Genomic DNA, 13,975 nt, shown 5'->3' with positions numbered 1-13,975 from the left:
GGCAGCTGCCGATTATACGTTACATTAAGTTGTCCGTGGACCTACGCCAGATTGAGAGCCACAGCAGGATTGGGGCCAATTTGATGGAACCAAGCAAGTAAGGTAACCCCAATTCCAGACGTAACGTATAGCTTGAGTGTGAATGGGGTAAGGATACCCGATTTAAAAAAAAGGTATCTTCCATTTTCTGAATATGGTCAGCGTTTGCCATCCCCCAGACTCCCACCCCATACGTTACCATTGCCTTTGTTTTGGCACAATAGATGTTTTTATTCATGTCCAGAGGACTGGCACTCAGCTTTCTTGCAAAGCCCTTAATAGCCTGCAGATTCCTTTCCATAGCAGAAGTTATTCCCACAACCATGTTTGTCCAAGAGTGATTCTTATCAAATAGGACCCTCAGGTAGGAAAAGGAGTCTACCACTTTGAGTTTCGTTCAGGCCAACTGGAAATGGGGGTATTTTTCTCCTCTTCTGGTGCCAGCTATGACAATAAATGTTTTTGCCTCATTTACTCTAAGATCTCACGAGGCCATAAATGAGGCACATGATGTTATAAGAGACTGTAAGGCAACCCATGTCTTGGCAATCATGACCACATCATCTGCATACGCCATTCTCGAAAGGGGCCTGTTATCAAAAATAGGCACATACAGGGGAGCGCCAGTCAGGGCGGCCTCCACCCCATTAGTATAGATAGAAAAAAGAAACGGGGCGAGGACACAGCCCTGCCTGACTCCCCTCTCGATTTTAAATGGGAGTCTACATTTCCCATTTCAGCCACACCAAACAGAGGAAGAGGCTTTGGCGTATAACTGGCAGATGAAGCTGCGTATCAATGGGTCAACCCCCATCTCTTCCACTATAGGCCACAACTTCTGGTGGGAAACGCAGTCAAAGGCCGCCGAGAGGTTCATAAATGCAATATAGATCCTCCCCCCCTTTCACTTTAATGTATTTATCAATACAGAGTGACAAATTAAGACATTGGTCTACCGTCCCCTTTCCCTTCTGGAAACCAAATTGCTCTTGCATCAGTATGTTATTTTCTTCGGTCCAGTTCTTCAATTTGGATAATAGGAGCCAGCCCATAAGCTTTGCAGTGGTATCCAGAAGGGAGATGGGACAGTAGTTCTTTGGGGAGCCTCTATCCCTTTTCTTATAGATGGAAGGGTATGGGGTAAAGGTGTGTGCATGCGCTCAGCAGCGTTAAGAAGCATATCTCTGTAGATATGGTGCTTCCCTGCTCTCTCCTTGTCACGCAATGCAGCACAGCATCCCTGGGTGCTGCACTGCATTGGGAGACATGTTCGTAAATCTGAGCGGTTAAGTTTACCAGTGCTGGTTTGATTTTTCCCAAGTGGAGGAGCTGGAGTTGGGTGTCATTTGCACCTGGAGTGATGAGACCAATATCAGAGGTTAGATCTTGTTTTTACCGGAATTGGCTATTTGCCAGGTGTGGGAATATGTATTCCTGCTAGCTCTCACAGTAGTAGAGACTCCCTGTTGTAAATGTCCCCCGCATGTTGAACCTCTTATGCATATACCCTGGTTTTGTCTGAGATCTTCAAAGTTATTTTACTTTGTAGGGACACAGCCTACTTCTTTTTTCATGTATAAGATGCATCTCGTGCAATTTGAGTATGCTTCCAATTTTAGAATTATTTTAATTACTAAAATTTACTACAATGAGACAGCAAAATAAGTTTGATCCCCTTGATCACATGAAGAAGGGAGCTCATGGGGAAGGGAGCTAAGGTATAGCAAGTCTTCAAGTGCAGATAGTGAGGACCAACTCTGTCTTCTGGAGGAAGAGGTAACAGGTGAGATTAGCCACCTGTGCAATCATTTCAAACCAGTCTCATGTCATAACTGCAGTCTAATTGTGTGCAAATGAAATCTACAATGTATTTGCAAGGTGTTAAAATGATAAAAGCTTTAATAATATAAAGACTTGGGAGAACATCCTGGCTCTGGAGGTTTCTTCCCTTCTAGTTGTACATCTATGTTCCCATAATTAAATTACTCCTCTCCCTCTTGTGTGCATTCTCTGTAGGGTCCCAGGACTGAAAACAATCCTTGCACTAATGCCATCACAATGGACTCCAAAGAAGATTTGTATGAGAACTTCAGACGTGACATCATTCAATACTCGTCCATCCACTTCTCCAGAGCCAAGCCTGGGAGCCAGCCCATCCCAGTTCCAGAAGAGACCTTGTATTCAGAGGTCAAAGTGCACTAGCTGATGGGCATCCCTAATTTCATGGCCCATGAAACTTTAGGTTTCCTATGTTTTCAGTGGAATAAGAATGATTTTCTGTACATACACTGACATGCCAGTATATGCCTACACTTCTTAAGAAGTGCCAGCAAGGGTCCATCGTCCCAGGGAAGAAACATTCTGTGCTGCTATTGGTGGTGGTAATCTGTTGGAGGATGCAGATTATGATGCGTTAACTCTCATTGGCTGCAACATTTATAGACTCTAATGCTTAGACAATAGGTAAGCTTGCTGACTGTACATCTCTGTGCTGGTGATTGGGTCTGGAGTTTCTCAAACATGTATACAATGGATAACAGCATCCTAGGTGGATCATGGGTGGAGATAGGAGTCTGAAGGTGTCTAAAAAAGTAAAAATCCACCATCTTTCAAGTCATCAAATTGAGCAGACTGAGGCCTTTTGATACTGAGTACTGACGAGGATGCTAAATTACTTGGGAATCAGCTTGTAAGTAATCTGCTTTTGGCAACATTCATGTTAGGAGGTTTGAGGCAGAGTAGCAGCGGCCATGATCCCTTTTGAATGAGACGGAATGGCAGGATGTGTTTCTGTGTTTACAGGGACTACACCAGGGTTATTTCTTGCAATTGGACAATTCAAATGTACTATCACTAAAAATGTAAACCATTTTGTAATAAAGCCTTGCGCTTTTAAGCAGTGATACCTAGGTGCGCAATTGTATTTGTATAAAGTATTCAAACCACCCCTGAGAGGGTTAATACTTGAAAGGAGGGGCCGAGTCAAATGAATTTCAAACTTTATTTCGCAGTAAAATGCATAAAAATACATAGAGAAAAACTGAATTCATACAAATAAAATCTATAAATACTGATATAGTTCAAGATCAGGTTTGACTAAGATATTGAGAGTCCTTTTTGAATGACATTAATTGATATATCGCCTGGGCTACCTCATAAGAACAACAATAGATAAAAGGTTCAATTTTACAATAAATATTTAAAATTCATACATTGCAAGAGAGGAAAAATTCTTTAAAAACTATGTACACCAAGATCATAATCTAAAAAGGCCATGATGACGATATTACAAAATATCGAAGTTCCTTTGATGCTTCTTATTTTTCTAGTCTACAATAAGTGCTCCTGGTATGGCATAGCACAGATCCTTTAGTACAGTACTCTAGGGGGCAGATCTATATTGGAGATGCGCCACTTTTACGCCGCCGTTGCGTCACTTTTGTGACGCAGCGGCAGTGTAAACACTGCGCCACGTTGCGCCATATTTACATCATGACGCATCTATGGAGATGCGTCACGATGTAATGCCCTGCGCCACGTAAAACCTGCGTCAGGTTTCACGTGGGCGTATCGACAGAGGGGGGGGGTGTTCCGTCGCAGGAACGCCCCTGAAAAGTGACTCAGTCAAATCTATAAGATTTGACTGAGTCACTTTCCCAACGGTGATGCGCCAAAACCCTGCGCCTGCTTGAAGCAGGCGTAAGGCTTGACGCACCATGTTAGGGATAGGGTAGGTTGGAACAGTGCTGGAGTTGCGTCGCGCTTGCGACGCAACTGAAGCACTGCGCCAACCTTACGCCATCGGATGCGTCACGCATCTGTTTATTCCTGCGCCATGATGCGCCGCATTGTAAATGCGGCGCATCATGTGTGGCGCAAGGGTATACTTGCGTGACGCATCATTCCTGGCGCATCCTTGCTGATTTGCAGGGATGCGCCAGGAAACATAAATCTGCCCCTATATATGTATGCAGGGCCTGCCCATCATGTGAATTAATCCAAACTTCATTAATGAGGGCGGGAATTGCATTTGAGACAAAATACTTAATTCAAAGTGTAAGCAGATTTCCTTATGCTAAAACTGTAAATTCAGTAGAAGCCCACTAAGAAAGAGGCAGTAACATAGCATACCATACTTATGGAGTTTCTAATGCTTTGAGAACTACCAGTGCTGCTGCTGGAGACCGCAAACTAACTTTCCGCAGCAATGGAATAATAAACTTCATCCTCTCCATGGCAAAAAAAGAACAATAACATAGAATATGGATTGTTTTGACGTTTCATCACATGGGCAGAGGGGAAGGTGACTTATTGAGAATAAATTCAGCGGATGTCCCAGCATTAACGGAATGTAGTTTAATCAGAATATAGTCGGAATATAATGATGCCGGCAGTTCTCTACACAGGAGAGGTATGAGAGGGCACCATAGTGCACTTGAAGTAACCCCTGATATACCTTTATGGTGTTTTTTTCTCTGGATCTTCCACGTCAGTCCTTTGCACTTTTCTCCATAAAATGTTCTTTCAGCTTTGATTTAGAGAAGCTTTCACAAAGAGTCTGTATGTCATAGAGCCATACTAATCCCAGAGAGCTCAAGGATTGCCTAACATAAAATAAACATGGGATTTTAAGGGCATAATCTAATGCCATAATATCTTTTAAAATCTATTGATATTGTTCCTTTTCCATATCGATAGCCACATCAATTATGGGGCTAATTTGATAGCTAACAATAAGCTGTTCCCTTTGGAATTCTTATCTGATTAGACTATCCTTATCCATACACACTCATTCAAATGTACCTCAATATGTAAACAATGAAAATTATAAATAAATTACCTTGCCAGTATTATAAAAATATCTCCTTCTTTATGGCAAGATGTTCTAACAAAATTATTATTTCGTTTTACACAGTGTTAAAAATACAATACAATTATAATTTCATTTAAAAAACATGCTATTTCATGAATGGGAGAAACACAATTTAATCTCATTCACCTTTGTGTATTTACAATTCAGGTGACAAATTCTTGATGTGAGGATATGATCCCACCCTTCTAGGGGGAAAGACATGACAGTACTGGTATACCCGGTAGAAATCTAAAAGAGCCCTGGCATCACAAAATGGATGCTGCAGCCACAGACACGAGTCTGGCCTCCTGCTGCTGACCGAAACTCCGGCAGGGGAGGCCTGGACAATAGGTTTCCTGTCACAGGGAGGTGTAACCACCTCCCAGACAGGCTTATGTGTATTGGGTCTGGGTGGGAGCACTCTCTGAGTGCTTTGAAGTCCTGCACTGGGGACACATTTGGTGTCCCTGTGCATAGTCTAGCTCAAACTGGTTCAGGGGCTTCCAGCCCCTGCTCTGGCATGAAACTGGACAAAGGAAATGGGTGTAGCCATGCCTCTTTCCAAACTCTCCCATAGGTGGGTCCCTAAAGCTAGTCCAACCCCTTCCTTAGGTATAAGTAAGGAACCTCTGTAACCGGAACTTTAGATATCCCTGGACGAAACTCTGAAGCTGAATCCTGGAACTTCGACGCTCTACTAAAGACTAGACGACTGAATAAATCTCCCTTGGGGTCAAGGAGTGACTCCCCTGCGTGGCAGGCACCAACGAAGCATTTTGCCAGTCTGCATTTCTGAAGTTCCCACCGCACTCTGAGGTATTTACAGCCCAGGAAGAGGATTTCCAGATATTTCAGAGGCTGACCCGAGTCCCCAGCCAAGTTGAGACCCGCAGCCCTCGTGAGTAGCATGGAACAGGAACTCCTGGTCACCGTGCATTTTTGCAAGTGCATTGACTTCTCAACACCTCTTGAAGTCGTGCTTAGGGTTACTTGTAGCCCCCACCTCACACAGAAGATCCACTGAAGATTGTTGGCCTAGGCACCCTGAGTGACCTGTGGGCGGCCATTTTGTGTTTCCTCTCGAGGTCCCCATGCAATCCCTGGTCCATCAACTGGTGCGTCTCTGAGGGGGTAACTTTCATTTTCCTTGGGCTTCCCTGGTTGCTCCAGATGTGCCCTGACTCCCTACCAAGTGGTGAGTTCCTCAGACCTTGCTGGTCTGCACCGAAGCATCTTCCTTCTTTCTGCATGGGTTGCTGTTGGCAAGAGTTGTTGTGTCCAATCCGGGCACCAACGCTGCAGCAGTCGACATCCTTTGCGGGACAGCTCGAATCCAGCTCCTGGTTGTCCTCGACGCCTCCTGGTCCTCGTGGCTGAAGAGTCAAGCTTCACCTTCTTCACCTGAAATCACCCGACAACGGTGGGCATCCGCCTATTGCCTTCCTGGTCACTGGCAAGTGACCCAGACTCTGTCCTCTCTGCTTTCAGGTTCTTCTCGACTTCGATCCAGGCTTGCATCTCTTCGGACACTTTGCATCTTCCCGGCAGCAGCACTTCTTTGCCAGCTCTCATTGAAATCGACGACTGGACCCAACACCATTTGACACCTATGCACCCGGCTTCCCTTGATGAGGTAACATGAGTACTCCGGTGCTCCCGTGGGTGTTGGCCCTAGAGCTTCCTAAATCCAAAAGGGTTTGGTCCTGACTCATTTCTAAGTGTCCTTAATCTTTAAAAATCTAACCGCGACTTTCCCCATAGAAGATAACGGGAGCTTGCGGCTGTGTCACTACCTTGGGTGGTTCCTTGGGGTCCCAGCGATTCTACAGGCTCTAGGCCTTGTGTCTAGTTAAGTCATGGTTCTTATACCACTATTTTAGTATATGGTTTCGCTCGCCCCTAGGGCCTGACGTGTATTTGTGCTATTTTACTGTCATATTTGAAGTGTAACTTATGTGTTTTGACCTCTAGTCTCATAAAGAGTCTAGGAGGGTGTAATAAATACATATAATTTATATACATACCTGGTGTGATTGTCTTTTATTTAGGCACTCAAGAGATTATAGACTGGTAAAACAAGCTGCTTTACATTCCTTCAAGACTTAGGCTGAAGGCTGCTCTCCATAGCTACCACTAGGATAGCTTTCAATAAAGGTTGTCTTTAACCTTTAACCATAAAGGGGTTGTTTGGACTGGTACAGGGTGCCCACTATAACTAGTGGACAGCATATACCAGGCCAGCTTCTCACATAATGGGCCACTGATCCTCTAGGAAAGGAGAAAAAAGGTGTGACTGGGAGGTTCTGGAACCACTGGAGGAGCACCAAGATCACACAGGAGCCAGGGACTGCATCTATGCCACACTGACCTGTTTGTCAGCTTTGTGTGGCGAGACCGGAGTCAACGGCAGAGGCAGGGAGCATTGCTATTGAATGCATATCAACCCTACAGTAAGTTTTAGCTTCCCAGTAACTCCGGGATGGGTGCTGCCAATTGATCTTTGACGATGCGCCCTGGACCGAAACCCTGAACATTATACATACCACGGAGCCGGATCAACATGGCCCATGCCTGGTGGCACTTTGATGGAACTTTCGATGGACCTTGGACGATGCCCCCTGGGCGGATACCAAAACTGTTTGTACTCACCTCGGTGCACGAGCAACCTTGGCCGATGCCCGGTGTAGCTATTATATGCAGCTAGAGAGGAGTCTGGCCCTGGTTTCACCCCCTTGGCCGTCACCTACCCAGCTGGTCATCTGACATTGTTTTCCTCATTTCAACATTGTGTTTCCCTTCCTGCCCCTCCTCCTCCCTCCATTATTCTTTGATTTAATTGATGTAACTATGTAACCTGTAACTCGCTGATCCTCATGTAAATCGTTCTGATACCTCCGGGTCTAGCCAGTGCAATATAAAACTTCTCAAATAAATAAATGAGCTAGGAGGATGGAGAGAGATATGGTATTGAACAATGCTGATCAATCAAGTAACACAAGCAGCGCTGGTTCGGACCTGTCTGTACTGAGGCGAATGGAGTCAAGAACTTCCAGCAACGCTGCCTCAGTACTATGGTTGGGCCAGAAGCCAGATTCACTTGCATGCAACAGATTATTGTTTTCTAAATGTGTGGAAATCTGTTTCTCCAGTACTTTTACTTGGGCTGGGAGAAGGGAAATGGGTTGATAATTGATTGGAGCATTTGGATCTTCCTGGGGTATTAAATAACTGATGCACTAGTGGGGTGATTGCCTTTGCCCCGCAAGCTAAGAGAGAGGCAGGGCTAGGATCTGAGGGGGAGCCTGATTATAGGCCACTTATGGCTAGAAAGGTATCTTCCACTGAAATGGGAGAAAAAGAGTCTAAAAAGTTGACTGTTCTACTGAAGGTAGGCATTGGAAGAATCAGGTCTATCTCCTTTCTCTCCTTTATGCCTGTGAGTTCCTTTGTACTATCTTTATCCAAGCAGTTGTTGACCTTTGGAGGTGGAAAGCTAAGTTGAATTGAGGTTATTTTGGATTGAAAGGTGCTAGCAAGTTCTTCGCACCATTTTTTCGAAGATGGTTTAGAGTTAGTCTCTGCTTCAGGCATGGTGAAGGATTTGATGATTTTGAAGATTTCCTTAGAGCAGTTGCCAGCAGTTCAGATTTTGCTAGTTAAATCTCCTTGTGAGACTTTCTTTATAATCTGCTTTTTTTGTTGTGCAGTATGAAATTCTCCACTGCCTTTCTAGGCGTTTGCATTCTAGCTTTAGACTTTTTAACCCCCATTAGTGCCAGGGACTAGACTTTTTAGGGCGATGATGCTGTGACCTCCATACTGGAGCAGGACCTAGGATTGTGGTCTCTGACCAGTTATTTATTCGGGTTGTGTCTACCTCCTGATTACCTGATAGGGTGGGTTTGTCCACTTCATGTGCAGAGCATAGGTCCTCTGGTTGAATTTTGTGAAAGGCGCTTACCGTACTGGATAAGTTGCCTTTTGGAGCTGGATGGTTCCTAAGCTTAGGCCATTTAAATCTAAGCAAATAATGGTCAGACCAAACCAGCGGCAACGGGGATCCACTTTGAAAGGGCAAGAGGTCAAAATTTGGTCAAGGGTGTGACCGGCCATATGTGTGAGGGCAAGAACAAACTGGACCATGCCCATAACAGCTAGATTCTTCAGAAGTATTGCAGCATCTCTTGCCTCTGCTCAGTCCATGTGAAGGTTAAAATCACCCAACACTAAGCAGTGTGTGAAATTAAGAGTTATTGGGGTCAGGACGTGGCAGAGAGAGGCTAAAAAGCCTCCTGAAGGGCCAGGAGGTCTGTAAATGAGTTCCCCTCATACCGATTGTTTCAGTGAGAGAGTGAACGTGAAGCCCAGAATCTATGCCCCAACTAGATCCATTGGGGGCAGAGAATTGAGCGTATAACACTTCTTGTAAATAATGGCGAGGCCTCCCCCAATACCTAAAATGTGATCTTTCCTCATAATCTTAAAACCAAACAGAGTGGCTGACTAAATGTCTGGGCCTGAGGAGTCTGAAAGCCATGTTTCTGTAACGAATAGTACATCAAAGTGTTCGTCACACAATAGGTCACATAATTATTGGCGGCGGGTTTTGAAAGAGAACGAGTATTAATCAGACCTGCCATAAAGTGGAAACTAGTATGTAAGTGCTCCCTTAGAGGTTGCTTCCTGTCTTTAATACAGAAACCACACAAACTGCATTGGGTTACAGAGAGACAAAGGATAAGGGGGTTAAGAGTGGTGCATGTGAAACTTTTGGCCAGCTCACAAAGTTGTTGAGGGCTATAAGAATTGCAAGCCGTCTTTGCCCTAATAGTACCGGCATAGTGGCTGGCGCTGGTCGCTTCTGGGGCGCTGATGGGCGCTGATGGGCGCAGACAGGCTTCCCTTTGACGGGCCCGCTGTGTTCATCCGCGCAGTGTCCCTGGTTACATGCATTGGGAGGCAAGAAAGACTATTGCGCGCACTTCCAAAAAAGGCCGCTTTAGTCGTCCCCCAGGAGTAAAAATGTTTGACAGACACTGGGCCACTACCTAGCCGAGTAACAGTTGATTTCCTCCCCCGCTCCACCGGAAAGGACTTTTCCACCAGCTCAGGTCAGTTAGCCTAGTTTTCAGCACAGTACAATCAAATTCAATGTTTGCAAAATATTCGTTTTTTTTAGAAACTACAGTTTAAAATGCACAATGCCAAGTTACCATTAAAACCAGAAAACGAAGGTTGTAGATCAAGGGGAATGATGCACGCAGTAGTGAGAGCACCTAAAAACGGGAAAGAGTGAGAGAGACCACCAACGCTTCTGCTATTGGCGCGTCCGCGCAGCTTCCCTGGTTAAATGCATGATCCAGCCTGAACTGCCAAGCCACGTCTTCCTGGAAAGAAGCATCCTGGGACCCGTTTCGGGGTAACACCCTTCATCAGCCAGGCTAGCTTGAATGCAGTTGGCAGGGTATGCCCAGACGTGGGTCCCTTGCTCTGAACTGAGATAGAGCACAGGCTGGATTCAGGGACCGAGTTTGGCCCACTGAACAAACTATCTCAAATCCTGGTTGGTGGATTATTATGATGATTTCCGTCGAAGATGCGTTGTGCAATCAAAGCAGCTATACATCAGCTCTGAGGCGAGGTCCTGCATCATCATTGAGGATGCCGCAAACGAGGGCTTGAGATGCAAAATCCAGTGTCGAGGATGTTTCATGCAGTCGGGTGACCCTTTGGGTCCAAGGAGGTGCAAGCCTGTGATGCGGAGTCCGGCGCCATCGTCGAGGCTACCGTTCATGAGGAGTGTGTGGGCTTACGCTGAGGATTTATCATTAAGCAGTGGTTTCAAAGCTGTTGTGGGCTGCAAAGGAAGTGCAGGTCTTTGAAACGGGTTTGATTCACACAGCAGAGACGATGCGTTGGTTCTGCTAAAGGTTAAGCTGCTCAGCAGAGGAGATGCCTTATTTATGCTAGGTCCACAGAGTCTGGTACAGCAAGTTAAGCCCACTTTCAAGGTTGCAGGACTGGCGTGGACCAGTTGGCAGTAAAGATTCACAGATGACAGATTACAGGTGTTGGTGTCAAAGTTGTTGGAATCTTCCTCCCTGAGGCTCAAGTCCAGCAAACTAGCCCTAGGAGTCACTCTGGGATCCTGGCTTCAAAGAGATGCAGATCCAGTCCTTCTCACCCAGGCAAGAGGGCAGCAGGCTAATGGTCAGCACAGCTGGGCAGTAGTCCTTCAGGGCATCAGTCCAGCAGAGTGGCAGCCATTTCATCAGCACAGCAGTCCCTCTTCCTGGCAGAGTATCCACAGGTCCAGAAGTAAACCCGAACAGTTGGTGTTTGAGGTCCAATATTTAAACTTGGTACCCTTTCTCTGGAAGGTGGGAGAAGCTTCTAGAAATTCTCTTTGAAGTTCTCAAGCTTCCTGTGTTCCGTGCCCTGGCTCCAGACTAACTACAGGGGTATGCAGCCCTTTGTGTGGAGGCAGGACATAGCCTATTCAAGTGTAGGTAGGGCTCGGCCCAGCTCTGCACTCCCGTCCTTCCTGTGATAGGCTATCCAGACACACCTAAGCTCTCTATTGTGATTGGATGTCTAGGAGGAATACACAAGGTCCAACTGTCTGCTACACCCAGTCATGTGACCCAGAGACTTTCTGCAGGCCCTAATTGGATAATGCAGGAAACTTCCAATTTTCTAAATGTCATTTTTCAAAATTGTAATATAAAATCCGACTTCACCTTAAGTTAGGATTTTCCATTACAATGGCAAACACACCAGACATGAACTGGGTACCTGTTCCCATTTAGAAATGAATGATTATTAAATGAAACAATGTTACTGCAATGTTATCCTATGGAAGAGGTGGGTATTGTAGTAGTGAAAAATGAATGCAAGGCTTTTTCACTACCAGGACATTTGAATCCCAAGAGTACATTGCCTACTTTTTAAATACATTGATGTCCAGGCGCTATCCTAGTGATGACTTGCATTTATTGAAAAGGAAGGTTTGGGCCTGGCAAAAGGTTTATTTTTCCATGTTGAAATGTCAGTGTAAAACTGCACACACAAGCTGTGATGGCAGGTCTGAGGCATGTTTAAAGGGATACTTAATTGGGTGGCATATTCAGTGCTGCAGGCTCACTAGTAGAACTTGATTACAGGCCCTGGCACAGATAGTGCCACATTAATAGGGACTTACATGAAAATTGAATATGCCAAATGGGTATAAACCAATTCAATCTTGTCCTAAGGAAAGTACACAAGCACTTTAGTAGTGGTTAATAGTGGTAACGTGCACAGAGTCCTTAGGCCAGCAAAAACAAATTCACTAAATAGTGGAGGGTAAAGGCAAAACATTTGAACCTGACACATCGGAGAGGGCCAGGTTCACCACTTTCCATCTACTGCCATGTTCAACCATGGGCCATTCAAATGGATCCCACTGGCCCCAGCACACAGGCTATCACCACACACAGAGTCATACTGCCATACACAGCCAGTGTGCATAAACCCATACAATAGGCACAAGGAATGTCCGAGCAAGATTCGGGGGTTCAGATAACAGCCCTTTCAAGAGCCTCATTATAGAGGGGTCGGTCAACTTATCTCTACATGATACAGAGAAATAGGTCTCATCATACTACTGATTAACAAAAAACAAATACGTTGCCACCCATTTACCCTAGGCAAATGACATTAGTTCTATGCCCATTATGGCGCATGCTCTGTGCTCCCTTCAAGGCCACAGAACTGGTTGCATAACCAGGGACAGCCCCAGGCATCTGCGCGCATGCTAGATTAGCATGATACAAGGTCCAAACTAGAAATTTGGGATCGCAAATTTAAATACAACCAGTCACTTAGTGCAAGGGTACACTTCTGTTTTTTATGGAAGGGATATTCCAATCAAAATAAGCCAAATGAAAACCCTGCAGACAACAACTCAGCAACTGAATAGAAAAAAGGTATTTCAAAAACACCTAGGGGCTGATTAGGATGTCGGTCGGTAAGCCTCCAACTGCTCGTTGGAGGCTAACCAACCAACATCCTTGGTTTAAATTCTGACAGCCTTATTACAAAGAAGGCAGTCGGAGGGTAAACCTTGGTTCCGTCGGAACGCCACATAATCCCTTACGGATTGGCGTTTCTCCCAACGGAATTATGATGTCGGCTTCTGACAGGAGGCTTTCCATGCCGGGCTTTCTGACATCAAAAGCCTGTCAAAAAGCGACTTCGGGGCCTCTAGCAAGGCCCCTTTTCCTCCACGGCCTCCAGTTTCCAACCACCACACAAGCTCCCATAGGGAAATGGGAGTTTGCGACCTCACCACATGCAGTCCATCGCAATTGCGGTTTTGAACCGCCGACCTGTCGGTTGGTCAGGTTTGAAACCACAGAGATGTGGGTCTGCTGGCCCAGTGGACAAATGCATCAATTAAAGGGAATCTGTGTTTGACACCATGGTCACAGGATCAAATCCTGCTAGGCGCAGTCAGACTTTCATCCTCCTGAAGTTGTTCAAATGAGCATCATTGAGCTAGGTAGCACCATTTCATTTATTTGTCAATAGTGCCAAGAAAACATATGCCTCTTATGCTACGTAAAGACAAGGTCTGATGAGTCATGTTTACTTACCTTGTAATTCATCTCTGTTACATGCATTTTTCTTATAGCGCTGTGGTACTTTAGAATTTGGGACCGCGTAGGAGGCAGGGCCCTACCCCTGTCTATTCCGGTATTAGCGAACCGCGAATGGTCAATGCGGTATGTACAAGTGCTTTGTTTAACGTTTTAGCTATGAATGCACTATGTATACGATATTATACATTGACTACGTGGGTTCCATCTTAGAGCGGTGGCCATCTTATGGTTGCCCTCACATAGGCTACACATTACAAGCAAGTACGGGCCTTTAGAACACATGTACTTTCTGTTTGATTTCTCTGTGACCTGTGCAGCTTGGCTCCGCTGCCCCAGGTCAGTCCGGTCTCACGAGCTCCCCGTCCTACGGCCACCTGTGATTAGCATCAGGGTTTGACACACCATAAAGCCTTTTCATCCTACACAAGCCTCCGGCTAATCT

General features: G+C 45.4%; 1 protein-coding gene across 7 annotated transcripts in view; it reads left to right on the top strand.

The window, feature by feature from the left end:
- LOC146809005 (sialic acid-binding Ig-like lectin 13) overlaps window positions 1-3,617 on the top strand; it is a 550,981-nt gene extending 547,364 nt beyond the window's left edge. For all 7 annotated transcript variants that reach the window (XM_085615789.1, XM_085615786.1, XM_085615790.1 and 4 more), the window contains one exon: window positions 2,056-3,617. In XM_085615789.1, coding sequence (XP_085471915.1) covers window positions 2,056-2,241 — 186 coding nt within the window. In that variant the 3' untranslated portion in view covers window positions 2,242-3,617. The remainder of the gene's footprint in view (window positions 1-2,055) is intronic.
- The last annotated feature ends 10,358 nt before the right edge of the window (window positions 3,618-13,975 follow it).

The sequence above is a fragment of the Triturus cristatus genome, chromosome 7, assembly GCF_964204655.1.
Source record: "Triturus cristatus chromosome 7, aTriCri1.1, whole genome shotgun sequence".
In the NCBI taxonomy this organism is placed as follows: domain Eukaryota; kingdom Metazoa; phylum Chordata; class Amphibia; order Caudata; family Salamandridae; genus Triturus; species Triturus cristatus.
This window is presented reverse-complemented; position numbering and strand designations above follow the sequence as displayed.